The 25686-nt window shown below is 37.5% G+C and overlaps 6 protein-coding genes and 1 long non-coding RNA gene across 20 annotated transcripts in view; 5 read left to right on the plus strand and 2 right to left on the minus strand.

The window, feature by feature from the left end:
* On the plus strand, window positions 10–6636 carry LOC104734495. 14 transcript variants are annotated; one of them, XR_759314.2, is made up of 24 exons: window positions 10–85; window positions 180–234; window positions 370–491; window positions 591–798; window positions 884–996; window positions 1179–1291; window positions 1380–1486; window positions 1575–1791; window positions 1880–1971; window positions 2064–2189; window positions 2424–2459; window positions 2545–2596; window positions 2724–2825; window positions 2904–2972; window positions 3078–3130; window positions 3245–3306; window positions 3400–3542; window positions 3640–3803; window positions 3953–4031; window positions 4159–4257; window positions 4341–4491; window positions 4587–4710; window positions 4809–5035; window positions 5131–6636. It is a non-coding gene; the product is annotated as an uncharacterized LOC104734495 (long non-coding RNA). The 14 variants fall into 14 exon arrangements; XR_759317.2 differs by having other exon boundaries at window positions 6165–6636; XR_759316.2 differs by having other exon boundaries at window positions 336–491; window positions 4809–6636.
* Window positions 6972–9569, plus strand: LOC104734497 (chlorophyll(ide) b reductase NOL, chloroplastic). Its single transcript, XM_010454090.2, has 13 exons — window positions 6972–7300; window positions 7437–7505; window positions 7630–7688; window positions 7797–7883; window positions 8028–8095; window positions 8182–8230; window positions 8314–8399; window positions 8510–8567; window positions 8646–8696; window positions 8881–8931; window positions 9010–9051; window positions 9154–9264; window positions 9377–9569. Exons 1-13 carry the CDS (start codon window positions 7030–7032, stop codon window positions 9422–9424), a joined length of 1050 nt encoding a protein of 349 aa, XP_010452392.1. The 5' UTR covers window positions 6972–7029; the 3' UTR covers window positions 9425–9569.
* On the plus strand, window positions 10160–10611 carry LOC109128314 (pumilio homolog 15-like). Its single transcript, XM_019234443.1, has one exon. The coding sequence runs from the start codon at window positions 10201–10203 to the stop codon at window positions 10609–10611; it is 411 nt and encodes a 136-aa protein (XP_019089988.1). The 5' UTR covers window positions 10160–10200.
* Window positions 11627–13037, plus strand: LOC104734498. Its single transcript, XM_010454091.2, has 4 exons — window positions 11627–11926; window positions 12165–12258; window positions 12375–12479; window positions 12570–13037. The coding sequence occupies exons 1-4, from the start codon at window positions 11730–11732 to the stop codon at window positions 12837–12839; spliced, it is 666 nt and encodes a 221-aa protein (XP_010452393.1). The 5' UTR covers window positions 11627–11729; the 3' UTR covers window positions 12840–13037.
* LOC104734499 (vacuolar protein sorting-associated protein 36-like) lies at window positions 13078–15777 on the minus strand. Its single transcript, XM_010454092.2, has 8 exons — window positions 15003–15777; window positions 14650–14853; window positions 14280–14373; window positions 14129–14186; window positions 13947–14016; window positions 13632–13767; window positions 13475–13559; window positions 13078–13382 (listed from the first exon to the last, which is right to left on the minus strand). Exons 1-8 carry the CDS (start codon window positions 15615–15617, stop codon window positions 13322–13324), a joined length of 1323 nt encoding a protein of 440 aa, XP_010452394.1. The 5' UTR covers window positions 15618–15777; the 3' UTR covers window positions 13078–13321.
* On the plus strand, window positions 18384–23256 carry LOC104734500 (phospholipid-transporting ATPase 1). The gene is made up of 7 exons (XM_010454093.2): window positions 18384–20434; window positions 20540–20846; window positions 20957–21617; window positions 21705–21828; window positions 21939–22158; window positions 22239–22697; window positions 22796–23256. Exons 1-7 carry the CDS (start codon window positions 18937–18939, stop codon window positions 23013–23015), a joined length of 3489 nt encoding a protein of 1162 aa, XP_010452395.1. The 5' UTR covers window positions 18384–18936; the 3' UTR covers window positions 23016–23256.
* Window positions 23334–25686, minus strand: part of LOC104734501 (histone-lysine N-methyltransferase, H3 lysine-9 specific SUVH1) — a gene marked incomplete in the record, with an annotated part of 3860 nt that continues 1507 nt past the window's right edge. Inside the window, 2 exon segments of the mRNA XM_010454094.2 lie at window positions 23334–23631; window positions 23716–25559. Coding sequence (XP_010452396.2) covers window positions 23777–25559 — 1783 coding nt within the window.

Consider the following 25686-nt stretch of genomic DNA (forward strand, 5'->3'; position numbering starts at 1 on the left):
TTTATTCAGATGTGGAGGTTGTTGAATATGATGCAGCTTGTGTGGTAAAAGTTATCGCAGAAACGTGGACAACACAATTTTTCCTGTAAGTATAATTCCCGAATCGCATCTTCTTTCACTACTCGTTGTCTCGTTTGATTTTTTAACATACGTCTTGTTACATATGGTGCTACTTTCAGGCCTTATGGATCATCATCCCAAACCCAGTTGGAGAGGTTACATGTCCTCCTAAAGGTAATGTAACATGTTCACTATTCTAATGAAAGTTTCAAACTTTGATATACTTTATAGGATATTTTTAATTAACTAACCAGCATGTGTTCTTATTTTTATAGTTTAAATAAACTGAGTTTGGAATGTTTCTTGAAGGTGTGTGTGGAGCCTGGAAGGAGATGAATGGCTACCAACTCTCGTGTTAGCTAAATCGTTCCAAAAAGTAAATGTATCAGATCCTCTCTCCCTCAATCCAGCTTCTCTCTTTCTCCTCTACGGTTTGCCTTCCAACTTTGCTTCTTCTTTTATCTCTGTTGGGTGGTTTTGTCATATTGATTTTTTTTTTGGTCTTCTTTGTGATGTTTTGTGTTGTGTAGCTGAGACGAGACCTATGGGAGTTTGGCTAAAACCGAAGACTATTGTTGACCATGGAAGATACACATATTAGAAGGACCCGAGTGAGATTTCCATGGATGTTTGATGAGAGTCATGCCTTAAAGCCATTCAAAGCTGACGCTGATCTCGTGGCCAAGGAAGATGATTGACCTCCATTATATGATAGTTGCTACATTGAAAACTAACAAGGTCTGTTTTCTGAAATCTTCATCTGTTTTTCTTTTCTTATGGATCCAACAATTTCGATCTGTTTTCACATGCCTCTTTCTGATAGGTGCTTGTTGGCCATGTAAGATACTGAAGGACCGAAGTGAAGATCCCAGATGTTTGGTCTGTTGATTGGTGGACTCGAGGAGGCTGCTTGCGGTGCCAAACTCAAAGGCCAAGGTTCCATTTTTATTCTCTGTTTCTGTTTTGCAGGTTTTTATTATAGCTTTCGAGGTCTCTGTGTGTCGAAGGTAGATGGAATCTTTTGGGTGGTGCTTTACTTGCTGCTGGATTATATTTGTGTAAACATACCTACTTGTCATTTCTCATCTTTAACCTCACTAGTGTTTTGTTATCTGCAGATTGTATTGTTACAGGAGGCTTCCTTCAATATTGGCGAATCTGCAGAGAATGGTGATACTGATTCAGGATGCTAACACAAAGGCGACAACAAATAATCAGACTTCTAATTTTGGTAACATACTGAGACTCTTTTCTAAATTTGTTTACGTCTTTACGTTGAACCACATAAGAGGTTTCTCACCGTGGCAAAAAAACTGCAGGATAGAAAGCAAAATCATCAAGTCGTCGAAATTGACTATCGCAAGCAAGGTTTCCTATTCCCAATTACCGGCCAGATTTGGATGACAAGCGACCACAACAATGGGAGGTAACATTGCCTCCCTTGCATTACCAAAAACATAAGGCACAACTTATACTTGTAGTTTAATGAATATGTAACGCATCTCATCGTGCAGGTGGTACTTCCTTTGAGTTTGCAAAAAAGGGCTCCTGTAGGAACACCTTGATAGACAACAGCTAAGCTCAGAGAAGGCTAATGAAGGTGTAGCTGATTCTCAACCTCCTAAACAGATTGAAGTTCCGGATGAAAGTTGTGATGCGTTTATTGATGGTTCTCTTATGGAGAAGGTACTTAAGAGGAGAAGTATGCGCAATATGCTGAGAGCCTGGCAGGTAATACTGAAACACCTTTACCTCGTTCCTCTTATCTTTTCATCAAAGGATTTTTTACTAATGAAATAGTTTATTGGTTAAATAATAGGAATCCCCTGAGGGAGGGAAGGACGGTGCTAAAATTCCGGAGATCCTTACTGAGGACAAGAAAGACTTCTTCAAGCTATTGCTCAGAACCAGGTAAAGGTACATATTTTATATATCTAATGAATGTTTAGATTTCTGCAAATCGAGTATCATAATTGCTTATCCCCCTTGCCTCTTGGTTGCAGATTTCTTAATTTTAGTGTTAAAGGAGCGTCCAGATCTGAGATTGATTCTCATGAGTGCCACTTTAAATGCTGAACTCTTTTTCTAATTATTGTGGAGGGGCACCTACCATTCACATTCCTGTTGAGGTACTTAGCTAATTCCACATTTTACTAATCTATGTTTTTATTGGTGAAGTATGTTTGTAGTTGAATTGACGAGGGAATCTTTCAACTTAAATCCTCCTTAGATTTTAGTTCAGTCTTTCATCATCTTGTTTTTATTGGACCTAGATAAGCTAAGTAATTTTCTTGGTATTGAGTGTTTGGATTTGTGAAACTTGAAAAAAAAAAAAATCTGCTTAATGTTAATCGTTTATTCAGATGTGGAGGTTATTTGACAAACACACTTATGCCCCTGTAAGTAATTCTCCTAATACTTGAATTACATCTTCTTTCACTACTCGTTTGATTCGTTTAATGTCTCTTTCCATTTTTCTTTCAGGTCATGTAGATCATCCCAGAACCAGTTGGAGTTGTCACATTTCCTCCAAAAGGTGAAACTTTCTGTCTCCAATCTCTTATAGTTTGGTTTTTTTGGGGTCATTAATTCATTATTACAATTTAGATCGGAAAGAGACTGATGTTTTGGTTTTTTTTTTTCTTTGTTGTTTGTTGATGCAGAATATGCTTTCTTCACAGCATGAGGGATGATGCACACTATACGACGCAGCAACGACAATGATGGAATAAAAATTTAATATCCTTTTTCTTAATCTTCTCTAAGTAAGTGATTTCAAAATCCATCATTTTCTTTACTGTCTTTTTTCATTTAACCTGTTTAAAGTTAAATCCTTAATTCAGATGTGGAGTTATTAACAACCAGCTTGTGTAACGTTATCATAGAACTGCGGACAAACACACTTATCCCCTGTAAGTATATAATTTCCGATACTTGAATTGCAGTATCTTTCACTACTCGTTTGATTTTGTAACGTACGTCTTCTTGTTACATGTGGTTTACCATGTTTCTTTCAGCCCCCTGTGGATCATCCCAAAACCAGTTGGAGTTGTCATAATTCCTCCAAAAGGTGAAACTTTTTTTCTCCAATCTCCACAGACAGATTGAGTTAAAATCTGCTTAAAGTTTATTTATTTATTTAGTCATTCTATGATTCACCTGAAAATGTATTTGTATCCTGCAGCTAACGAGAATGTGTCTGTGGTCCCCGAGACTGGCCCCAACACATTGAACTAGTCCTAGAAGGTGGTTGATGCATTTGCTTGTATTTCATTTGTTCATTGGTCATTTTTTCTAACTGGTTTTTAAGACATTTTAATTTTGACCAATGTAACACAGAGAAAAATTGGTGGAGCTTTGGGGACAAGAGTGATGATCCCTTCAATTCTGGTGTTATATATGTCAAAAGGAAAGTAGGAGCTTGTTCATATGTTGATGATCCAGTTGGGTGTCAGTCACTGCTTTCACGAGCAATGCATAAGGTTGTATGCTCCATCATATACTCTCAGCTCATATAGATTAATTTCACTCATAAAAACTGTTTCTGATACAGGTTTGTATGCTTTTTGGGTGATGCAGGTTTTGGTTTAAGAACTCTAGGGGAATCTAGTATGCTAGCTAATAGTCGTAGAGAAGTGGATTATGATAGTGTCGATCACTTGACACTTGGTCAGCACTTTCTCATCGGATCCAAGCCTAATAGCCTTTGCAGAGTTGTGCTGTGACAAATCTTGGCATAACAAGTAAGTACTGTTTTATTGATCTGGTACACATTTATTTCTGATTTTACTTCTGTTTGGCATTAATGTCCATAAGCCATAAAATAAAAGAGTTCGGTAGTTTTTGTATCAACTTATAGAAGCCTTGAATTCTCACAAATTCATTTATGCAGATCTGATTCTGATTTCAAGGAGTTTTGTCTGCAAGTGTTGTTTGGCTGTATAAGCAAGGATGGACCAGCTCTTTTGCAGGTGATAGCTACTAAAGGCCACCTAACCCTATGGTTCAATGGTTATTACTGTGTGGAACATTCTTGTTGTAGTTTAATTGGCATGTGTATACTACTAATCTTGAGTATATGTCACATGATTCTTATAGGTTTATTTATCCTTGTATACAACCATTGGTTCAATGGCTGATCTGCTTGTCAAAATCGATAGCAACGTGTATGATTCACTTTCCATCTCAAGTCTCAAGGTACTCTTTCTGCAAAGACGGAACTGAACAATACTATTGATATATACAATTTTGTAACCTGCTTTGCTGTTTGGATATAATAGTATGATCTCAGGTTGCTCTTGCCTACAACGAGGCGGTATCAAGTGGAAGATTGACCTCTTCAAGTGGCTTTGTACAATCGGGGATGATGCACTATATGCGCAGCAACAACAACGATGGAATGGAAACTAGTATCCTTTTTTCTTGATCTCTGTAAGTGATCTCAAAGTTTTGATTTTGTTTCATTGTTAGATCGGAAGGAAACTGAGTATTTTGGTCTTTTTTTTGTCGTTGTTGCCTACAACAAGGCGGTTTCAATGTTTGTATTGTTACAGGAGGCTTCCTTCAACATTAGCGCACCTATAGAGAATGGATATATTGATTTAGGATGCTAACGCAAAGGCGACATCAAGTATCAGACTTCTAAATTTGGTAACAGACTTGAATTCTTTTTAAAAGTTTTATATGTCCTTTAGTCCTTTACATATGGAACCAAAAAAGAGGTTTCTCACAGTGGCAAACAACTGCAGGATAGAAATTTGTATAAACATTATGTCATCGAAATTGACTTCAGGGGACCTCTAAGATTGAAAGAAAAATCTGTTGAAAGTTATAATCATTGAAGAATCAGTTTCCGACAGCTAAAAGGCGCATTGGACCAAGCTGCCACAGCGTTGCAGCAGCTTTCTGCTCTTATCAAGGATACTTTTGCAGGCGGTCATAGAAGTCCCCTGAGTAAGCTATTTTCTTCATCTCTGTAAGTGATCTCAAATTCCTTTTCTTTACCTTTTTTTTAAACCTGTTTGAAGTTAATCCTATATTTAGATGTGGAGACTATTGAATATGATGCAGCTTCTGGAAATTAATCATAGAACCGTGGACAACACACTTATAAAAATCACACCTATTTCCGATATACTTGAAATGCATCTTCTTAATTTCACTACTCGTTTGATTTTTGAACGTCTTGTTACATACAGTTTTACTTTCAGGTACGTATTCCATATACATCTAGTATTTGTTTTGGCTTCTGCAAATCGAGTATCATAATTTTCTTATATATTTTAACATTAGGTCGTATATTTTTGAATGAATAAAGAAATCTGTGTTGAATAAACAAAGATAAAGATCTAAGCAGAGAGGCAGAAGGTTGAGGAATAGAGAATCTGTGAGTATAAATAATCTGTAATTACAAATATTCAAAAACGAAGATACGGTTAGGCCAATAAATATTTCACTTCAATCTGCTAAACAAAACAGAAAAAAATGTATCAAAAACACGGATATCAATTAGAGTATAAGTTGTTTTTTATTATTATTATTTTTTGGTTTTGTAATAAGCTTTTATAGTTTCTATATGTATACTAATGTAGGTAAACATGATAATTAAAAGTCAATGTAAGAAAATTTTGAAAACATCACAATATTGTTGGAGAAGGTTTCAAAGCATAAAATCAGAGGAGAAAAGTACACTACAATGTCTTATATTTGCTACATCTAAATAATTGAAAAGTTCAATTCGATTACAACAAAAGGAATCTTAAAGGAATATTATCTTAAACGATCCACAAATCAAAACAAAGATTTACCTATTCTATCTGATCATATTACGATTTAATTATATAAATTAACATTAGCACAATATATTTTTTGGATTCAACAATATATCAATTTTGGTTAAGATATTTTTTCATATATTTTTTTTTGGTGAAAAGATATTTTTCCATATATCGTACCAATTTTCCTTTCTTTGGCACAAATTAATAATCAAACTAAATAAAATGTGGATATATATACTCCCACATACAGTATAGAAAAAGACACGAATCCAAAGAGATTTATCACAAGAAAAATGAACAGTCTCTTTGTACTCTCGATTTTTATAGGCCTAAGCATTGGCTTAAGCAACATGTTGGTGTCAGCAAAAAGCAAAGTCGTGATAAGCAATCAACTGGAACACAACAAACTCCTCAAAGTTTATTGTCGCTCAAAAAGCGACAATGTTGGAGAACATATTCTTAAAATCGGCGAGGAGTACGGGTTCAGGTTTAACAATAACGTATGGTCATCGACTCTTTTCTGGTGTCGAATGGAGCAAGGTCCTCATTTTAGGCACTATCGGGCTTTTGTGGTGTATGAGACTTCGTGGAGACACCCTACGTGCAAGTGGATAGCTACAGAAAATGGAATTTTTCTTTCTAAAGATGGAAACTCTGCCGTCTACCAATATCAATGGGTAACGCTACCGCCTTCAATTATATGAATGGGAAGGTCCACACTGAAAAGTTTATTGGTTTTTGTATTCTTTTGTTCATCTTTGTACCTTATAATAAAATTAAATAAAAAAGATGAAATAGTTTTCTATTAATAACAATCGTTTCACTAATTTGGTCAGATTAATATGATGACTAATTATATAAAGTATCTGAAATATTCAAGAAAATGTAGGGACTAAAAACAAGTGATCACAATTTCAATGGTGTAACTAACACATGTATTTCTTCTCTCTTGACATATATATTTTCTATACGTAACTACAGTATCATTTAAGAGACAAAACAATAGTATAAGGGTTACTAACATAAAATTCCGAAACTTGAGGGGCTTTAATGTATTTGAACAATAATGGGTGATTGTTATCATCTTATATATCGCCACGTGGCATAAATACTCTCAAGGAGCTTTTACTTGCCCCTCTCTCTCTCTCTCTCTCTCTCTCTCTCTCTCTCTTTGAGCTTGTCTGACTCTGTAATGGCTACTTGGACTGGTTTCAATGTCTCTTCTTCTCCGTCGCTTGGGCTTCGCTCTCACTCCGTCTCAAACGCCACCCAGCTTCCGTTTCTCTCCCCTCTTTTCCGGCGTCGGTTACTGGCAGAACGCTTCGGTCTCGCAACCATCGCTGTTTCGCGCCAAGACCTCTCAGTTTCTCCGCCGCGTGCGGCGGCGATGGAAGCTCGCTTCTCAGGGAAAAGAGAACCCATGGTGCCTCCATATAACGTATTGATCACTGGCTCAACGAAAGGTTTCATGTCAATTTACTCGGCTGTGTTTAATCTTCACGGATTCGTTTAATTTAGAAGGGGAAAAAACATATCTTTTGAGTTCACGGAACTGTAATCATATCATTCTGAGTTGTGTTTGGTTGTAATGTTGTTCAGGTATAGGATATGCATTAGCTAGAGAGTTTTTGAAAGCAGGCGACAATGTTGTGATTTGCTCTAGATCAGGTGAGAACCACAGTCCTCATTGTTGTCTTGAAGACCTTTTCTAGACTTGTTGTGTCATTAAGAAAACAATCAAACAAGTAAATCATGAGAATTTTTGCTGTTATGACTGTTCCTATCCCTGCAGCTGAACGAGTTGAGTCTGCTCTTCAGAGTCTTAAGGACGAATTTGGGGAGCATGTGTGGGTACCGCCTTCTTTTACTGTTCTTGTTCCATTTTCTCCTTCTTCTAAAGTTTTTGCTTAGTGATAATATAATCATAAAATGTAATGCTTAGACTATTTCTCTTAGTAGGGAACTAAGTGTGATGTTAGGGAAGGCAAGGACGTGAGGGAACTAGTAGCTTATTGTCAACAGAATCTGAAATACATTGACATCTGGGTAACTCTTTATTCTTTGTTTTTTTCTCTTTTGGTTTATACTTCCAACCATGATGAGCATCCCATATTCAGAATTGGTCATACAACATTTTCATAAAGAGTGTATGCGTCATTGTCTTAATACTGTCTTGTGATGATGATGCAGATAAATAATGCGGGATCTAATGCATACAGCTTTAAACCTTTGGCAGAGGCCTCAGATGAGGATCTTATGTAATCCCTCTGTTATAAGCTTGATCACTTTCTTCGTTAGTTTCTCTATTTGGTTTCTCTTTAACTATTCTAAATTCTTTATGCAGCGAAGTTGTGAAAACCAACACCCTTGGTCTGATGTTATGTTGCCGAGAGGTAGTGAGTTAGACGTTAAAGAGATATATTCAGCGTACTATTATATCAGTGGATTGACTGACATGTGTTCGTGATTAATATAGGGAATGAATATGATGTTGACTCAATCTCGAGGTGGTCATATCTTCAATATTGATGGAGCTGGTTCAGATGGGAAACCAACACCCAGGTTTCCTAGTTTCATCCACCATACTTGGAAATTCATTGAAGTTTCTTGGGTTAGAAGATCTGTCTTAGGCTCTCTTGTATGTTATATCTCTAGTATTTTTTTTTTGACAGGTTTGCTGCATATGGCGCAACTAAACGAAGTGTTGTTCACTTGACAAAGTCATTACAGGTATGCCAAAGTAAAGATACTATGTGTTGAATTCCTCTGTTTTTTTTTCACTTCTCTAGTTGTTTCCGTCTTTTATAGGCAGAGTTGCAGATGCAAGATGTTAAAAATGTGGTGGTGCACAATCTGTCGGTATGTATTCAAGATATATGTGATACATATCTGAGCTCCATAAAGATCAAATCGTATGAAACAAACATATTGTGCATAGAGATCAATAGAATGCGTCTATTAATTTTTATTTGAATAATTAGATAAATTTCAAGATCTAAGCATGGTCATAGTTCTAATGTGTTTCGCTGGGTTATTGTTACAGCCTGGAATGGTCACAACTGATCTACTCATGTCAGGAGCAACAACAAAACAAGTTAGGTGACTTTTACTGAAAAAACAATATTTGGATTCAGTTACAAGACATATATTTCTAATTTTTCTCCATTGGCAGGCCAAGTTCTTCATTAATGTGTTGGCAGAGCCAGCCGAAGTGGTAAGAAACCAAAAACACTATTTTTGTTTAGAGCATAATCTCTATAAACTTTAGTCGCATGATTCATGATTTTTTGTGATTAATTACACATGCTTTTTGCAGGTGGCTGAGTACCTTGTCCCGAACATAAGGGCAATACCGGCTAGCGGATCGATGAAGCCGACTTACATTCGTTTCCTAACCGGAATCAAAGCCTACACCAAAATATTCTCAGTTAAGACCGATAGAAGTAGTCGCATATATAAAATTAGATCAAAGGATGTCTGCAAATACTTACTTGAACCATTTTGTTTTTCCTTGTCAACTTTGGGGATTTTTGTTTCAGAGAGTTGCATTGGGAGCAAGGAAGAACAGGTATGTGACTGAAGACTAGGTATCAAACTAAGAATAAGAGATGTATTGTGGTTTCCCTGTTTCTTGAATCATGGTTAACTGTTGAAACCCGGATACTCACTGACCTCTACACTTTGTTAATTACACTTCAAAAAATGCATACTGTTGTGTACATTTGTTTTTAAGTTAATTTGCAAATAAGCTACAGATTCTTAGTTAATATTTAACAATTGAAACATGGATATCATGGCGTGCATCACCGCTCATTTACAGCTTACAAGTCTAGTATGAACCACTCAGGGAGAAATAACGCAAATGCTACATGGTACGCCGCGAATAAAGTACAGTACTTATCGTCTAACCGTGTATCGGAGACTCAAAAACATGTCAGTCCATTTATTTTTACATTAGGTCGTATATTTGAATGAATAAAGGAATCTATCTTTCAGGATCAGAGGAAAAGTACACTAATTTCCTACATCTAAATAATTGAAAAGATAATTTCAATTACAATAAAAGGAATAATATCTTAATCAATTCCACAAATCAAAACAAAGATTTATATTCTGTCTATTACGATTTGATTCCACAAATTAACATTATCACAATAGAAATTTGGGATCAACAATGTATCAAATTTGATTATGATATTTTCCATATATCGTGTAAACTTTCCTTTGTTTGGCACAAATAAATAATCGAAAAACCTAAAGAAAATGTGAGTATATATACTCCTCCACATACAATATAGAAAAAGACACGAATATATCCAAAGAGATTCAAATCTATATATCTCCTAAAATTATCACAAGAAAAATGAACCGTCTACTCTTTATACTCTCGGTTCTTATAGGCCTATCATGCATTGGCTTAAGCAACATGTTGGTGTCAGGAAAAGACATAGTCGTGGTAAGCAATCAACTAAAACACAACAAATTCCTCAAAGTTCATTGTCGCTCAAAAAACGACAATCTTGGAGTACATTATTTTTTTATCGGCGAGTCCTACAATTTCACTTTTCATGATAACTTATGGGGATCGACTCTTTTCTGGTGTGACCTGTATCAAGGTCCCCATTTTAAGCACCACCAGCCTATTTTGGCGTATGAGTATTTGAGGAAGGAATATGATATCACCTCAAATAAGTGGGTAGCTAAAGAAAATGGGATTTATCTTTCTCAAGATGGAAAGGATGCCGTCTTCAAATATGAATGGGATGGTCCTTAATAAGTTTTAGAGGTGTTGTATTCCTTTGTTCATCTTGGTTGGTACCTAATAATAAAATAAAATAAAGATGAATTAATTTTTGTCCAAAAAAAAAAAGGATGAATTAATTTTTTTATTAATAAACAATCGTCTCATTGATTTGGGTCTATATTATGTGATGAGTAGTTATATAAAGTATCTGAAATATTTAAGAAAATTTAGGTCTATATTATATGATGAGTAGTTATATAAAGTTATCAAAGAACCGTGGACAACACAGTTATGCCCTGTAAGTAAAACCTNTGAGGAAGGAATATGATATCACATCGAATAAGTGGATAGCTAAAGAAAATGGAATTTATCTTTCTCAACATGGAAAGGATGCTGTCTTCAAATATGAATGGGATGGTCCTTAATAAGTTTTTTAAGGGTTTGTATTCCTTTGTTTCATCTTTGTACCTTATAATCCCTAAAATTAAATTAAAAAAGATGTATTTATTTTCTATTAATAAAACAATCGTCTCATTGATTTGGGTCTATTTTATGTGATGAGTAGTTATATAAAGTATCTGAAATATTTAAGAAAATTTAGGGACTGAAAACAAATATATAGATATTTTTAAGAACAAAATAAAAACAATATGAAACTAGTCGGAGAAGAAGAATGACAATAATACCAACGAGTTCCGTTCTCTCAACTCCACCTCCGTCGCGGTCCGCAGATCTTCGCTTCTTGGGCTCCCACTGCTCAAGTATGATTCCCATGTTGGAAATGGTCAATGATGTTGAGTAAACCGGACTTGATATCATCAAAGCGTTTAAACCGGACTTGATATCGAAGTACGATGGTCCCCTGGACGCACACATTTTACAACCAACATTAGAACACGCAAAACCGGGTAAAAACCAAAGAACCGCCTCAACCCGATTTCCTTGGTTTTCAATGTTGAATAAACCGGACTTGCTTGATATCAAAGCGTGTAAAATCAATTTACGGTTCAACTTTAGTGAAATCAGTTAAACCGACTAGTTTAATCGCAAATTGTGCAACTTGCTCTCTCTCTCTCTCTCTCTCTGTGTGTCGTGTCGTGTTTGAGAAGACGAAAGAGTCAGTCGGAGAGAGAGAGAAAGATCGGAGGATGAGTGCCGAAGATTTCCAAAAGAAGGTTTCCATCGCCGGAGAAATCGAAATCGATATCAAATGTGGCGGTTCCGCCGGCGATTCTAGTAGCTCCACGGTGGGCTCTAGCGTGGCCGCCTCTCAAACCCTGGTTCTGCTTCGGAGTCTGCTGGAGATTCAGCAGCGTCGAGCTCTGGCTTACGCTAAGCTCAAAAGGTTCGGATTGGTTATTTGAAATCTCTCGGACTGTGGTTATGCCTATTAGTAATTTTTTCCGTTGCGGTATTTGTTAAAAGTTCCATCTCCTTTGATCCCCTTGTCCTCCTCCTGAGTTTGTTGAATTGAGTCTAATAGTGTAAGGATCAAGAAAAACTATGTTTTTTTTTTTGTTTTGCATATGTAAACGCTGATTCATCTTCCATCAATGTCTCTCTGTGTACTATTCGTTAATCAGTGGATTCTCAGAGTATGTGGAGTCTGGTGCTGAAGCACTTTATCAGAAGCTGTGCAGTGAGATTACAGCTGAGTTCAGTGAATGTTCCAAACAAGTATGGATCTTGGCTCTTGAGTGTTTTATTTATTTATTTATTCAGAAGAGTTGTAAAACAAACATTCTATGTTAAAAGATTGAGCCTTTGATGATGACAATACTACAATGATGCAGGTGCGAGAAATGGAATCTCTGTTTCTGAAACCAGAATTTGGAAGAGCTGATCTTGCTCAACTGCTCCTCGACATTCAAAGTCAAGAGAAGCAGAAATTGCATCTGGTTTCCATCTCATTTTACTCATCAAATCTTGATTATCTCATATGGTTTGAACAAAGTTTCAATTTGCTGAACCAAGCTTCCTTTTCGCAGACCGTTACAATACAGGTTCTGAAGAAGGCAGGGAGACCGTCAGAACGAATGCTAACACATGAGAACTGCAAGTTCAAGAAGCCGATGCAGCACGAGTGTGTGCATCTTCATGAGATTACTGAAGCTGCAGGAACAGAGGAAGCAGAAGCTGATGCAGAGTTTGATAACGCTTTGAAAGAAGCCATTAGAGGGGTGCAAGACGCTGTAACTAGCATCAATGAGTATTTAGAAGACATTCGGTACGAGATTGAAGCCCTTGAAGCTGAGTAGTTCCAAATCCATCACTTCTTTACCTTTCTACAGAAAACTTGCAGTGTTAAAAGCTTGGTTAATTATTAGCTTTATAAGATATTTAGAAATTGTGAAAGATGTGAAAATGGAATTTGTTTTCCTAAAGTTTAATATCTTTTGGTAACCAGACAATATGTGGGCTTTTGTTCATACTAATCTCAATCTATTTACGACGGAGTTTAATATTCTCAGTCTGGCTCGTGGTTACAATAGTCAATAGCAAATCCCAAAAATTGCATCAAACCAAGTTTACACACTTTGTTACAAAATCGAATCGAACTATTTTCAGTTCTGGTTTGCTGCATGAATTTCACACACCTGAACAAAATACGAAAACCAAATTACACACAGCTTTTCCCACAAAAAAATGAATTGAGTTATTGGCATTTTTGGGTCAAAATCCATAAAATGTGTTTGTATATATTTGTGTGTTATTACAAATAGTCTACAGCAAAAACTTCTCATACGGACAAGATACTGGTCGCTTTGACCCATTCACCGTACGTCCCAAAGTCCTTGACTCTGCCAAATGAAAAGAACGCAAGTACAAAGGTCCATTAGATTCTCAAATACCAACACGACAGAATATAGATCATGGGTGTTATTTAAATTACATATGTAGATTGGTGAGATCGATCTCTGGAAACAGGTTGAAATAGAATCGAAGCCCGTCTGGGCTCATGTCTCTACACAGCAAACCTGTTCAAAAAAATGGAACGTTAGCATCATGTTTATCTACGAGCAGGCTTTGATTGGGGTTGGATTTGGTACCTTTGGTCTCTGCAGTAAGTAGATGTTCCTTAGCCATGGCTGGGGCGATCTTCAGTGTCAAAGCTGCATCACTAGCAGTGACTCCGGCTCTTAAAGCTTCAGTTTTGGTCACAAGCATTCTGATTCTACTCATAACCTGATTGACCAGAAAAAATATGTCATCAGGTGGGTGGGTGGATGGATGGAAAAAAATGTAAAAAGCACACTGAGAGGGATATGACACATATATAGCAAGAAAAATGACAACTTTCTGAAGAGGAATCAAAGCAGTAATAATGGGATAGAGAATCTTAAATATATGAGATTTAAGAATACCTCCTCATCACTATGGGACTTGTTTTGGATCACCATCACACCGCTATCAAACTTCCGCAGCATTACTGGACTACCAATCAAAATACATGACAGATCAATATTTCTGCATGATGGCTTCTTATATGGTCAAATGTTCGAACATGCAAAAGGAATCTAGGAGAAAATATTCGAAATATACATACACATCAAATTTCTCCCAGAGGGTACAAGCTTGCCATAAATCGTCTGGAGAGATCAGCTCTGTTCAAAGAAAGATTATTGATTAACAGTCTGAAGTGAACAAACAGAATAAAGTACTCGGAATCAAAATGTCATAGTATATGAAGCTCCAACCTGTCCCACGAGCACGATTGAAGTGGTAATACATATCAGTAAGGCTGATCATTCCCCCAGCTTGTTCTAATGGGATTCTGACAAAATCTGCCAGCTGCAGGTATGTAAATAAAGATTTCAACCTCAAATTCATTTGGTACGAATAACTTAAAGAGCATGAATTCCCCAGATCCCAACACATTTTCCAGGGGCTAATATTACAAGCTAAACAGTTGAAGGTTCTCTATTAGGACATTTATAGAATTTTTCAGAGAAATTGAACAAAGTGATCATATTTCCTAACAAATTCCTTGATATCGATATCCTATCAGGCCTCTTTCGAAGATATCATGAAAAACTAATCTCTGTAACAAAATAAATTGAAGAGAACCTGGCGGGACAATTCTTGATGGTACAAGGCGCCAGCAGATTCCTTTGTAACTGGAGAGATAATACCAACGCTCAACATCCACTGTTGCATCTCTTCTTTGGAACCCATTTCTTCATCATCAGTTGAACTGTTCTGACTACTAGGAGCAGACAAGAGCTTCTGACGCATTTTTTCTGCCAGACTCACCATCTCTTTAGCCTTACTCTGTAAAACCAAACAAAAGTACTATAATTCAGACGCAATTTGACTTGAATATGAAACCAATAATCAAATAAGAAAATCTTTTCCTTCAACAAACAGTTGCAGATAAACTCTTCAAGATCACACATTACAAAGAACAAGAAGAGCAATACCATAAGAGCATTCAAATCCTGAAAAGCATCTTGCAAGCTCTTGTCTGTGCTCTCCCACTGTTCTTGCTCTTTCCTCAAAATCCCAGCCAATCCCACCATCCTCACTGTTCCATCGTTTCCATATAAACCTTGCGCAACCGTTGCAGATCCTCCTGAACGAGAAGTCTCAGTCTCGCTCTTATCCTCCTCATCCCACGCCCTGCCTCTCCAACATTCCCAAAATTTCGTCAAAAAGCAATCGAAATCACCTTTCCCCCTGAAGACAATAGTCACCACAATCGAACCCGGATCCGCTTGAAATCGGATTCTCGGCGAATGGAACATAGACTTGATCGATTTCTTATGAGAGAAGATGTGAGTAACGGCGGCGAGAGGAATCGAAGAAGGAACAGCTCCGTTTGGTTCAGATGGAATCCATATGAGACGATGAGTGGTTAAGATAAGATTACCGGACTTTAAAGCGGTGAATCGCGGCGGATCATCTTCGGAATCGAAATCGACGGAAGAGAGGAGGAAACACTCGACCTCATTGCGTCGAAGCACTGGTCTACCACTCGTGGTCACCTCTGCGTTCACAAACAAACCACCGACTCCGATGCTGCTTCCACTAGCCATGGAGACTCAATTCGAAAGCAGATCGATCATACAGCTTTTTTTTTTAGCTGCGTTCCGCTTCCAATAAATAGATCGGTTGACCAATCAGAGTGCTTGCTTCAAAAATTCCAATTACTCCGACGAATTTCCCTGACGACGAGAAAAACCCAGATGCCTGAGATCGTTTGGTTTACACGTCTAGCGAGAATCAACCTTGGTTTAGTAAAATTACATTTTTAATCCTTTTTAGTAAAGATTTTTACGATATTAGCTCATACTTTCCAATTTTACTTTTGAGTCCAGATGTTGAATAATTGAAGTGGGTAGTTTTTGATCATTCTTGTTGAAACAATGTTGAACATACATTGATATGAAACTAAATGAAGTCATACCAGGAATTAGTAACTTTCTAAACAAGACAAGTGAGAGTATATTAGTTAAAGACTGAATTGTCTAAGTTGATATATGAAAAATCTTGATCAAAGATTTGGACACATTTGACATATAATTTTTCTATTCTAGTTTTTTTTTTTTTAAATCATATACCAGTTTATTTGAAATTATTGTAAAGAAAATCTATTTGATGTAAAAATAATATAAATAAATATTGCCAGAAAATAAGATATTTAAGAGGTTTATGCGTCTTGAGTCGACGATGAGAGAGCTTAAGCACGACGATATTTAAGGCAGGATCAATGAGAATGAACGCATGCTCAATCAAATTGAGCTCGTCCTTGTCCAACGTATTTTGTCAAACAGAAGATTCAGTTTCAACAATCGGATGCATAATATTATATAAAGATTGAACGTGCTTAATTGGTATTTAAAACAAACTTGTATGAAAGTGATGGCGTTAGGCGAATAATTAGTATATATAATATTGTTTAATCATTCATACATACATGATACAACTAGGTTTCAATCATGTTTACTATGCCACGACGATATGTGTAGAGTGTTAATACATATTAAAACCAATACTCGATCGGTAATGACCAATTTGCAATTCTTTACTAGTATTTTTTTCTGTTTTGTAAAACATTGAAAGACTAAAAGTAGCTTAAAGTTTTAATTACTGTAGGAACTATATTATTAAGTACTATTAAAGGTAATATAATCAATCAAGGGCGTGGAAATCGTGTTCTTCGAATTAATATTTACATCGGTGTGGTTGGCCATGTGTGAGCCGCTTGAGCTTGACTCGTTTGTCTAATTTGTTTATTAAACACAAGTAATCTGAGTAATGGGCATATTAAAATCATATCATCATATCAGTTATCAAATGAGTCAATGACAGTAATACAAGGTTTCTACTTTACACTAGCTGTTTATAAAACTACATATATAACGTTAAACTTCGAACTTAAAAATACTGAGCTAGTATTCAATTTATATTAGCGCGACCAGTATCTATGAATTTACTCTATTTAATTTTTGAACGCGTTCATGTTCATATAGATTTAAGTTAGTTGTATTATTATATATTGTGTAAAATAATGCTAATAATATAATTATTATAGATGCACGTAGGTTTACCATTTTGAATTGATGGCGAAGTAGTTTGCGTAGTTGTTAGACTAATTTAGCTGTTTAAAACAACATAGATATGGATACACTGAATTGTCAATATACATCGTATATACTATACGTCTCTACATGGTATTTTTTACAAGCAAACGTATTATATTATCCTATCCTAGCTAGACCATTTTATGCATGTTATATCCGTTTTTTTAATTTAGTTTGTTTTTGTTGACATATCTATTAATGATATAGTTTCTATATTTATATGTTATCATTTTGTTTGGATCATTCAGATACTTTGTGAGAATACTTTTCGTCTTCATATTAATCCACATTTCATAGCATCGACATCGACGTCAAACTCCAAAATTGGACAGTAAAGTATATATATACATATATATAGATGACGCGACATATTAACTAAAATATAAAAACTCAAAATGGATCCAAAATTTAAATAGTCAAATCTTTATAATAAGAAATTTACTAAGAGAAGAAAAGAAAAGAAAAGATATACTATATTTTAGATGCTCAATTAAAAGATATAGTTTTTCTAGCTTTTCAGTAATCACTTTGATCCACTGTAAAAACTAATTAACAAAAAAATAATCACTCACTTATATTTACAAAGTAGAAAATTGTTGATTTCTTTTATTAGCATGTTTTTCCTGATTTAGATAATTGCGGGGATACAAGAAATATATTTTCGATTAAATCATTGATAAAAAAAAAACACATCTTAAATTTGATAAAGATATATAAAAAGTAATAATAATAAATAATAATAAAAAAGAAAATAAAAATAGTAAATGGCGGCTTTTATAAAAGTCTATCTAGAAGAGAAAGAATAATCAAGTGCTACTCTCTGGACCAACACGACATGACTTTTCCTTCTCACTTTCATCTTCTCTCTTCTGTTTCTTTTTGTTATATTATTTTATAAATATATATATATATATATATTTTTTTTTTGGTGCATTAAAATGAAATTAAAATAAATAAAATTAAAAAAAAAAAAAAATTCAATAAAAGATTCGTCGACGTCGCCAGCCATTGGCGACTTCCTCCTCTTCTTCTTCTTCATCTTCATCTTCATCTTCTTCTTCAAACCTTCTCCTGTTCATTGTCTTCCTCCAGATCTCTCTCTTTCTATCTCTATCTATCTATCAAAGTCTTCGTTCTCATTCTTCGTCTTCGTCTTCGTTTACCTTTCAAGAAGAAGAGATACGAAAACCTCCAATTTATTACCCTCTCTCTCTCATTCTCTCTCTTCTTGTTTTGTTATTTCTTTATTTGCTTTCTTCTTCTTCTTCTTCTTCTTCTTCTTCTTCTTCTTCGTATTGGCTTGCGTCACCTCATTCATTCCCTTTCTCTTCAATTCCATTTCTTCGTGAGAAGATTGTTAGCTTTTTAGCGCGCAAAAGTGAAGATTCTTCAAGATCCCACGGATCTGTACACCCCCTCCCTCCCTCCCTCCTTAGATCAATCAAATCTTCCTCGATCATATATTCCCCTCTTAGAGGAGGAGGTGGGTTTTTTTTTTGTCTCCGATTTAAGGATCTGGATCTTCTCCCCCATTTCCAATTTCCTGGCTAGGTCATTTTCCTGGGATTTAATGGATTCAAGCTGTTGATTTGAAGCTATGTTTGTTTCTGGGTAAGAAAAAAGCTCGAATCTTTCTTCTTCTTCGGGAGGTCTGTTTTGTGTCAAATGATTTCTCCATTTGATCCGATCAATTTCTAATATATAAATAAAAAATCTCTGCTTTCAAATTGTTAATTCAACAATTCCTGTGAGAGTGGTCCTTTTTGGGCAAATGGATCCCAGGAAATCAATTGATAAGCCGCCTCCTCCTCATCACGATCCGATCCTGGGTGTATCTTCAAGGTGGAGCGTTTCTTCTAAAGACAATTCCGTCAGAGAAGTTACTTTTGGTGATTTGGGATCGAAGCGTATTCGTCATGGTTCAGCTGGTGCTGATTCTGAGATGTTGAGCATGTCTCAGAAAGAGATCAAAGACGAGGATGCTCGTTTGATTTATATTAACGATCCCGAGAGAACTAACGACAGGTTTGAGTTCACTGGCAACTCTATCAAGACTGCCAAGTATTCCGTCTTCACCTTCTTGCCCAGGAACTTGTTTGAGCAGTTCCATAGAGTTGCTTACATTTACTTCCTTGTTATAGCTGTGCTCAATCAGCTCCCTCAGCTTGCAGTTTTTGGTAGAGGTGCATCTATCATGCCCCTTGCCTTTGTTCTCTTGGTCTCAGCTATCAAAGATGCTTACGAGGATTTCCGGAGACATAGATCAGATAGAGTTGAGAACAATAGGTTGGCTTTAGTGTTTGAGGATAATCAGTTTCGTGAAAAGAAGTGGAAGCATATTCGTGTTGGGGAAGTCATTAAGGTCCAATCTAATCAGACTCTTCCTTGTGACATGGTGCTCTTGGCTACGAGTGATCCTACAGGGGTTGTCTACGTGCAGACGACTAATTTGGATGGTGAGTCGAATTTGAAGACGAGGTATGCCAAGCAGGAAACTCTTCTCAAAGCTGCTGATATGGAGTCGTTTAACGGATTGATCAAGTGTGAGAAACCTAATAGGAACATATATGGGTTTCAAGCCAACATGGACATTGATGGTAGAAGGCTCTCCCTTGGACCTTCTAATATTATTCTTAGAGGATGTGAGCTTAAGAACACTGTTTGGGCATTAGGTGTTGTTGTGTATGCTGGTGGTGAGACGAAAGCTATGCTGAACAACTCCGGAGCACCGTCAAAGAGGAGTAGGCTAGAGACTCGGATGAATTTAGAGATCATTCTACTCTCTTTGTTTCTGATCGTCTTATGTACAATCGCAGCCGCGACCGCTGCTGTGTGGTTGAGACAGTACAGGGATGACTTGGACACTATTCTCTTTTATAGGAGAAAGGACTATGCCGAGAGGCCAGGAGGAAAGAACTATAAATACTATGGTTGGGGGTGGGAGATATTCTTCACCTTCTTTATGGCAGTCATTGTGTACCAGATCATGATACCCATTTCTCTCTACATATCGATGGAGCTTGTCCGTATTGGTCAAGCATACTTCATGACCAATGATGATCAGATGTACGACGAGTCCTCAGATTCAAGTTTTCAATGCAGAGCTTTGAACATAAATGAAGATTTAGGGCAGATTAAGTATTTATTCTCTGATAAGACGGGTACTCTCACGGACAACAAGATGGAGTTTCAATGTGCTTGCATAGAAGGTGTAGATTACTCTGCCAGGGAACCTGCTCAGAGCGAGCATGCAGGATACTCCATTGAAGGTAAGGAAATGTAGTTTCTTAATAGTTCTTTTGCTGTTAAGAGTAGTATGTTTTTCTGTTTGCTGACTGCCACTTTTGATGATACCTGTACTTTTAACGTTACAGTTGATGGGAATATTTTGAAGCCAAAGATGAGGGTGAGAGTTGATCCTGCACTTCTTCAGTTGACGAAAACTGGCAATGCAACAGAAGAAGCAAAGCGTGCAAATGAGTTTTTCCTCTCACTGGCAGCTTGCAATACAATTGTGCCGATTGTTACCAACACATCTGAGCAGAATGTAAAGCTGGTGGATTATCAAGGGGAGTCCCCGGATGAACAAGCATTGGTCTATGCGGCAGCTGCTTATGGTTTCTTGCTCATAGAGAGAACCTCTGGTCATATAGTTATTAACGTGCGAGGAGAAATGCAAAGGTAATTTAGAAATCTGATGGCTAATTTTTTGCCATTAATTTATATTGCCGTTGCATCTCATAATAGGTTGTGGCCTATAGTATTTATTTCTTTTCCTCTGCCCAGTGCAGGTTTAATGTCTTGGGATTGCATGAGTTCGATAGTGACCGAAAAAGAATGTCAGTGATACTGGGATGCCCCGACATGTCGGTGAAGCTCTTTGTAAAAGGTGCAGACTCATCCATGTTCAGTGTCATGGATGAATCCTACGGTGGCGTCATAAAAGAGACCAAGAATCAACTTCATGCTTACTCATCTGATGGTTTGAGAACTCTTGTTGTTGGGATGAGAGAACTGAACGATTCAGAATTTGAGCAATGGCATTCTTCCTTTGAGGCGGCAAGCACTGCCTTGATTGGTAGGGCTGGATTGCTAAGAAAGGTTGCTGGAAACATCGAGACTAACCTTAGGATAGTAGGAGCCACTGCAATTGAAGACAAATTGCAGCGTGGTGTCCCGGAAGCAATAGAATCTCTCAGGATTGCAGGGATAAAAGTTTGGGTCTTGACTGGTGACAAGCAAGAAACTGCCATATCCATTGGCTTCTCATCGAGGCTTCTGACAAGAAACATGAGGCAAATTGTAATAAATAGCAACTCACTGGATTCATGTCGGAGGAGCTTAGAAGAAGCAAATGCCAGCATTGCAAGTAATGACGAAAGTGATAACGTGGCCTTGATTATTGACGGTACCAGTCTCATATATGTACTCGACAATGATCTTGAAGATGTGGTAAGTGGAATTCTGATGAACATCTCTTGCTTACTCTGGTTATGACTATCTTTGATGGTGATGTAATTGCTCATTTTTGCAATGCAGCTGTTCCAGGTGTCATGTAAATGCTCCGCGATACTCTGCTGCCGTGTTGCTCCTTTCCAGAAAGCTGGAATCGTTGCACTCGTAAAGAACCGAACTTCCGACATGACTCTTGCCATTGGTGATGGTAATGACTCCACCCTTCTTTCCAAAAACCAGTGTGCCTGATCCTGTCTAAATAGCAACCCAGTTCTTTGTTTTTATTTTCATCTTCTCATATGTCTGGGCTTTTGACAGGTGCCAATGATGTCTCCATGATTCAAATGGCTGATGTTGGGGTAGGTATAAGCGGCCAAGAAGGTCGTCAAGCTGTGATGGCATCTGATTTTGCAATGGGACAGTTCAGATTCTTAGTTCCGCTATTGCTTGTTCATGGACACTGGAATTACCAAAGGATGGGTTACATGATACTATATAATTTCTATAGAAATGCAGTTTTTGTTCTAATTTTATTTTGGTGAGTACCGTCTTACTGTCTTTTGTACTAATCCATCTTAAAACAGTCACCACAGACTAACCCTCACCAATTTCATGCAGGTACGTTTTGTTTACTTGTTACACCTTGACAACCGCCATCACTGAATGGAGCAGTGTCCTGTACTCAGTCATATACACGTCGTTCCCTACAATAATTATCGGTATCCTTGACAAAGACCTCGGAAGGAGGACTCTTCTCAATCATCCTCAGCTCTACGGTGTTGGCCAGAGGGCAGAGGGATATTCCACTACGCTCTTCTGGTATACGATGATTGACACAATCTGGCAAAGTGCGGCCATCTTCTTCATTCCTATGTTTGCGTATTGGGGCAGTACAATTGACACGTCGAGCCTAGGAGACCTGTGGACGATTGCTGCAGTTGTGGTGGTTAATCTTCACTTGGCCATGGATGTAATCAGATGGAACTGGATCGCACACGCCGCCATATGGGGATCCATTGTTGCAGCTTGTATATGCGTCATTGTGATCGATCTTATACCCACACTCCCTGGTTACTGGTAAAAGTTCTCTCTCTACATATCATTCTGTCAAAGCAAATTCAAAATCAGATTTTCTGGATACTGAAAGTCTCAACTTTTTGTAATGGCTGTGACAGGGCAATTTTCCAAGTTGCCAAGACATGGATGTTCTGGTTCTGCTTGCTTGCCATTGTTGTGACATCATTGCTACCTAGATTCGCCATCAAGTTTCTTGTCGAGTATTACAGACCTTCCGATGTTCGGATTGCTAGGGAGGCTGAAAAGCTTAGAACTTTCAGAGAATCCGAACCCCTGGGAGTTGAAATGAATCAGATTCGGGATCCTCCAAGGAGATGATATTGATTGAATCAACACCATTCTCTCAAATCAAAATTCTTTATACCCGTCAGCGAAAGTAAATATAATTTATATATTCCAATTTTTTCCCCCTTGGTTACTATTTCACGAATAGAGAGTTTGTAGTGTAAGGGAAATTACGTAAAGATCTCTCGGCTGTATTTTTCTCACTTTGTTGTAACATACGCACAAGATTTTCCTTTGTAAAGAGAACGTCGAAATTTGATTTACATTTCCACTTCAGTTTGTTATAAAGTCGATTTTGGTTTGTCTTTTGTTTTCTTTTCCCTGACAAGAACCAATAAACTAAGATAAAACTGATTGACTCGTACCCTTTTATCACATTCATATACTCTTTAATCAAAAAAGGATAAGAGTTTCCAGAGATTTGTCCTTCAACCGATTTGAACACTAATCTAATAATAAGATTACATGAGAAAAACATGAGGTGCCCATTATCCACAATCCGAGAAATAGATAAGGTTTTTGCTAGAGCAGCAGTAAAATTACTTCACAGCTTGCGTCTTATGCTGTTGAAGTGAAGATCAAAGAGACTTAAAACTCTAGTTGCCACCAAAAAGCACTCGATTCCACCGATCAGAACTCAACACTCCAGCTGCCAGATAAACGAATTTAGAGACTTCATATGCTACTTCTCAGATTCAGTAGATAAATTACCAAATGGGACAGAGATACAAACCTTTTGCAACCAAAAACATCCGACTCCAGTTGTTCACCATATATCGTTATTCTAGCCATCATCATCCAAATGAGCCACGGCAATACTCTGATCCACAAAAGCATTTCCTTTTGCCATATAAAGGATTGCCATTTTGAGTCCCGCTTGGTCTAGAGATTCCATAGTCGTAAGTTAACTCAGTCAGTGGAGGGATGTGAGATATGGCAAAGAAGGCGACATGCACGAAGAGTTGACTGTTATTTTCATAAGTAACTGGCTGCCAGAAAACATTAGGGGAGCAACTGTGATTCATGAACCGGGCAACGTTCCCAATATTCTTAGCACTGATTATCATCGGCAGCGGCATTTCAGATTCTTCAGACATCTCTTCAGAAGCATCTTCATCGGCTAAGACAGGCTCATAGTTCCACTTGAAAGGGTTATAGACACGGGTTGTATCAAAGGTATAATCATCGTCAGCAATAGTTTGCTGCACCTTCGATTTGTCTTTTGCCTCACCTGCATATATACATATAAACGAACCAGCACGAATAGCATCCCATGAGCGCAATCCCCATCCTCTATTCTCTGTCTTGAAAACTTCCAGCCTCACTTTTATTCCCATTTGAGTCACCTTGTTTTTGCAAGTCGAGCATGGGCAAGATGGACTGCATTCAAATATCATAGGCTTGCGGCTAATTAGAACTCCATTACCCGTGTAGGGGAAATCACCTCCATTTTTCCTTATGCAGTGACAGTCCAAGTTCCCTGGCTTGCATGAGTTGGCACAATCACAGCCAAAAGAAGGCTGTGTTAGCTTAAACGACTCCGAGTAATTCACTGTTTTCGAGTAGGTGAAATAAGCAGGCCCATTATCGGTATCAACTTCATTCATAAGTGAAACAGGTATACCTTCGATCCCACCAGTGATATCCGGAAGAATGAGTCCTTGCCTTGAAGGCACACCCACCTTCCATTTCTGGATTGCAGTCCATGTAGCAAACGCAGGAGGTTGACCAGGAGCTCTCACTAATTTATACTTGAAGGTGTTGTGACCAGATTTTCCTTTCTCTACCCATGACTCTTTGATCTCATAGAGTCCGTCATAAATATAGATCTTAGCATTGTGAGAAGCCTCTTTCAAGCCCCTTATTACCCTAACTGCACTATTTCTACGCAAGCTCTTCTCCAAGGCAAGATTACCCCTTTCAAGCTTTTGGTCAGATGACTGCTTATCTTTATCAGCATTACCACCCTGACCAGTATAGATCAGAACATCGGGATTACCTTCGTCATTATCATAATATCCAGATGACACAATGCTAGTGGCGATAGGTTCTTCTTCCGTTTCACCCTTAACAACCAAATAGTCAATCCCAGCCATTGATGGAGAATGTAAACCCACCAAACACATCTCAAACCTGAAGAAGAATATATCCCCAATCTCGACACCAGGGACAATACCAGGTCTTTTCTTGGTGTTCGTCCGGACCCCACTGCTCATACAGATAGATCCTGACTTCAAATCACCCCGTTTGATAATACCGCTAACAGCTTCCTTGGCGTCCTCCAGTTGTGAAAACCTTCTTCTTAAAGCATCAAACCGCATAAGAACACTCACCACCAAATCCCTATTACCATTCTCTCTATCAGAGATGCTAATCCCACTCTCGAAATTCGGATTTGCAATTGCACGTTTCTTAGGGATCTTTCTTTTCACGGTCAACCCCTCAAGGTCCTGTTCCATGTTGCCATTAGAGGTATCAGGAGATCTGAAAGACCTGAGAGGAGTAACCATGGAAGGCTCAGATACATTCCGAGGAGGCTGCTGCTGATATACAGGTGGATTCTGAGGCTGCTGATTGTGCTGTGGATACTGAGCTTGATTAAGATCTGGTGTATGTTGATTCGTTTGAGAAGAAGAAGAAGAAGTAAACGGATAAAAAGATGAGAAGCCAGGTGGAAATGGTCCAAAAGGAGGTGCACACACAA

Source organism: Camelina sativa, chromosome 13 (genome assembly GCF_000633955.1).
Source record: "Camelina sativa cultivar DH55 chromosome 13, Cs, whole genome shotgun sequence".
Taxonomy (NCBI): Eukaryota; Viridiplantae; Streptophyta; class Magnoliopsida; order Brassicales; family Brassicaceae; genus Camelina; species Camelina sativa.

Coding starts and splice junctions, on each gene's coding strand:
- LOC104734497 (XM_010454090.2), top strand. CDS start 7,030: ATGGCTACTTGGACTGGTTTCAATGTCTCTTCTTCTCCGTCGCTTGGG. Junction 8,568..8,645: donor ACTTGACAAAGTCATTACAG/GTATGCCAAAGT, acceptor CGTCTTTTATAG/GCAGAGTTGCAGATGCAAGA. Junction 9,052..9,153: donor TGGCAGAGCCAGCCGAAGTG/GTAAGAAACCAA, acceptor TGCTTTTTGCAG/GTGGCTGAGTACCTTGTCCC.
- LOC109128314 (XM_019234443.1), top strand. CDS start 10,201: ATGAACCGTCTACTCTTTATACTCTCGGTTCTTATAGGCCTATCATGC.
- LOC104734498 (XM_010454091.2), top strand. CDS start 11,730: ATGAGTGCCGAAGATTTCCAAAAGAAGGTTTCCATCGCCGGAGAAATC. Junction 11,927..12,164: donor GCTTACGCTAAGCTCAAAAG/GTTCGGATTGGT, acceptor TTCGTTAATCAG/TGGATTCTCAGAGTATGTGG. Junction 12,480..12,569: donor AGAAGCAGAAATTGCATCTG/GTTTCCATCTCA, acceptor TCCTTTTCGCAG/ACCGTTACAATACAGGTTCT.
- LOC104734499 (XM_010454092.2), bottom strand. CDS start 15,617: ATGGCTAGTGGAAGCAGCATCGGAGTCGGTGGTTTGTTTGTGAACGCA. Junction 14,374..14,649: donor ATCAAGAATTGTCCCGCCAG/GTTCTCTTCAAT, acceptor ACATACCTGCAG/CTGGCAGATTTTGTCAGAAT. Junction 14,187..14,279: donor CAATCGTGCTCGTGGGACAG/GTTGGAGCTTCA, acceptor TTCTTTGAACAG/AGCTGATCTCTCCAGACGAT.
- LOC104734500 (XM_010454093.2), top strand. CDS start 18,937: ATGGATCCCAGGAAATCAATTGATAAGCCGCCTCCTCCTCATCACGAT. Junction 20,435..20,539: donor TGCAGGATACTCCATTGAAG/GTAAGGAAATGT, acceptor TTAACGTTACAG/TTGATGGGAATATTTTGAAG. Junction 22,159..22,238: donor TTTGTTCTAATTTTATTTTG/GTGAGTACCGTC, acceptor AATTTCATGCAG/GTACGTTTTGTTTACTTGTT.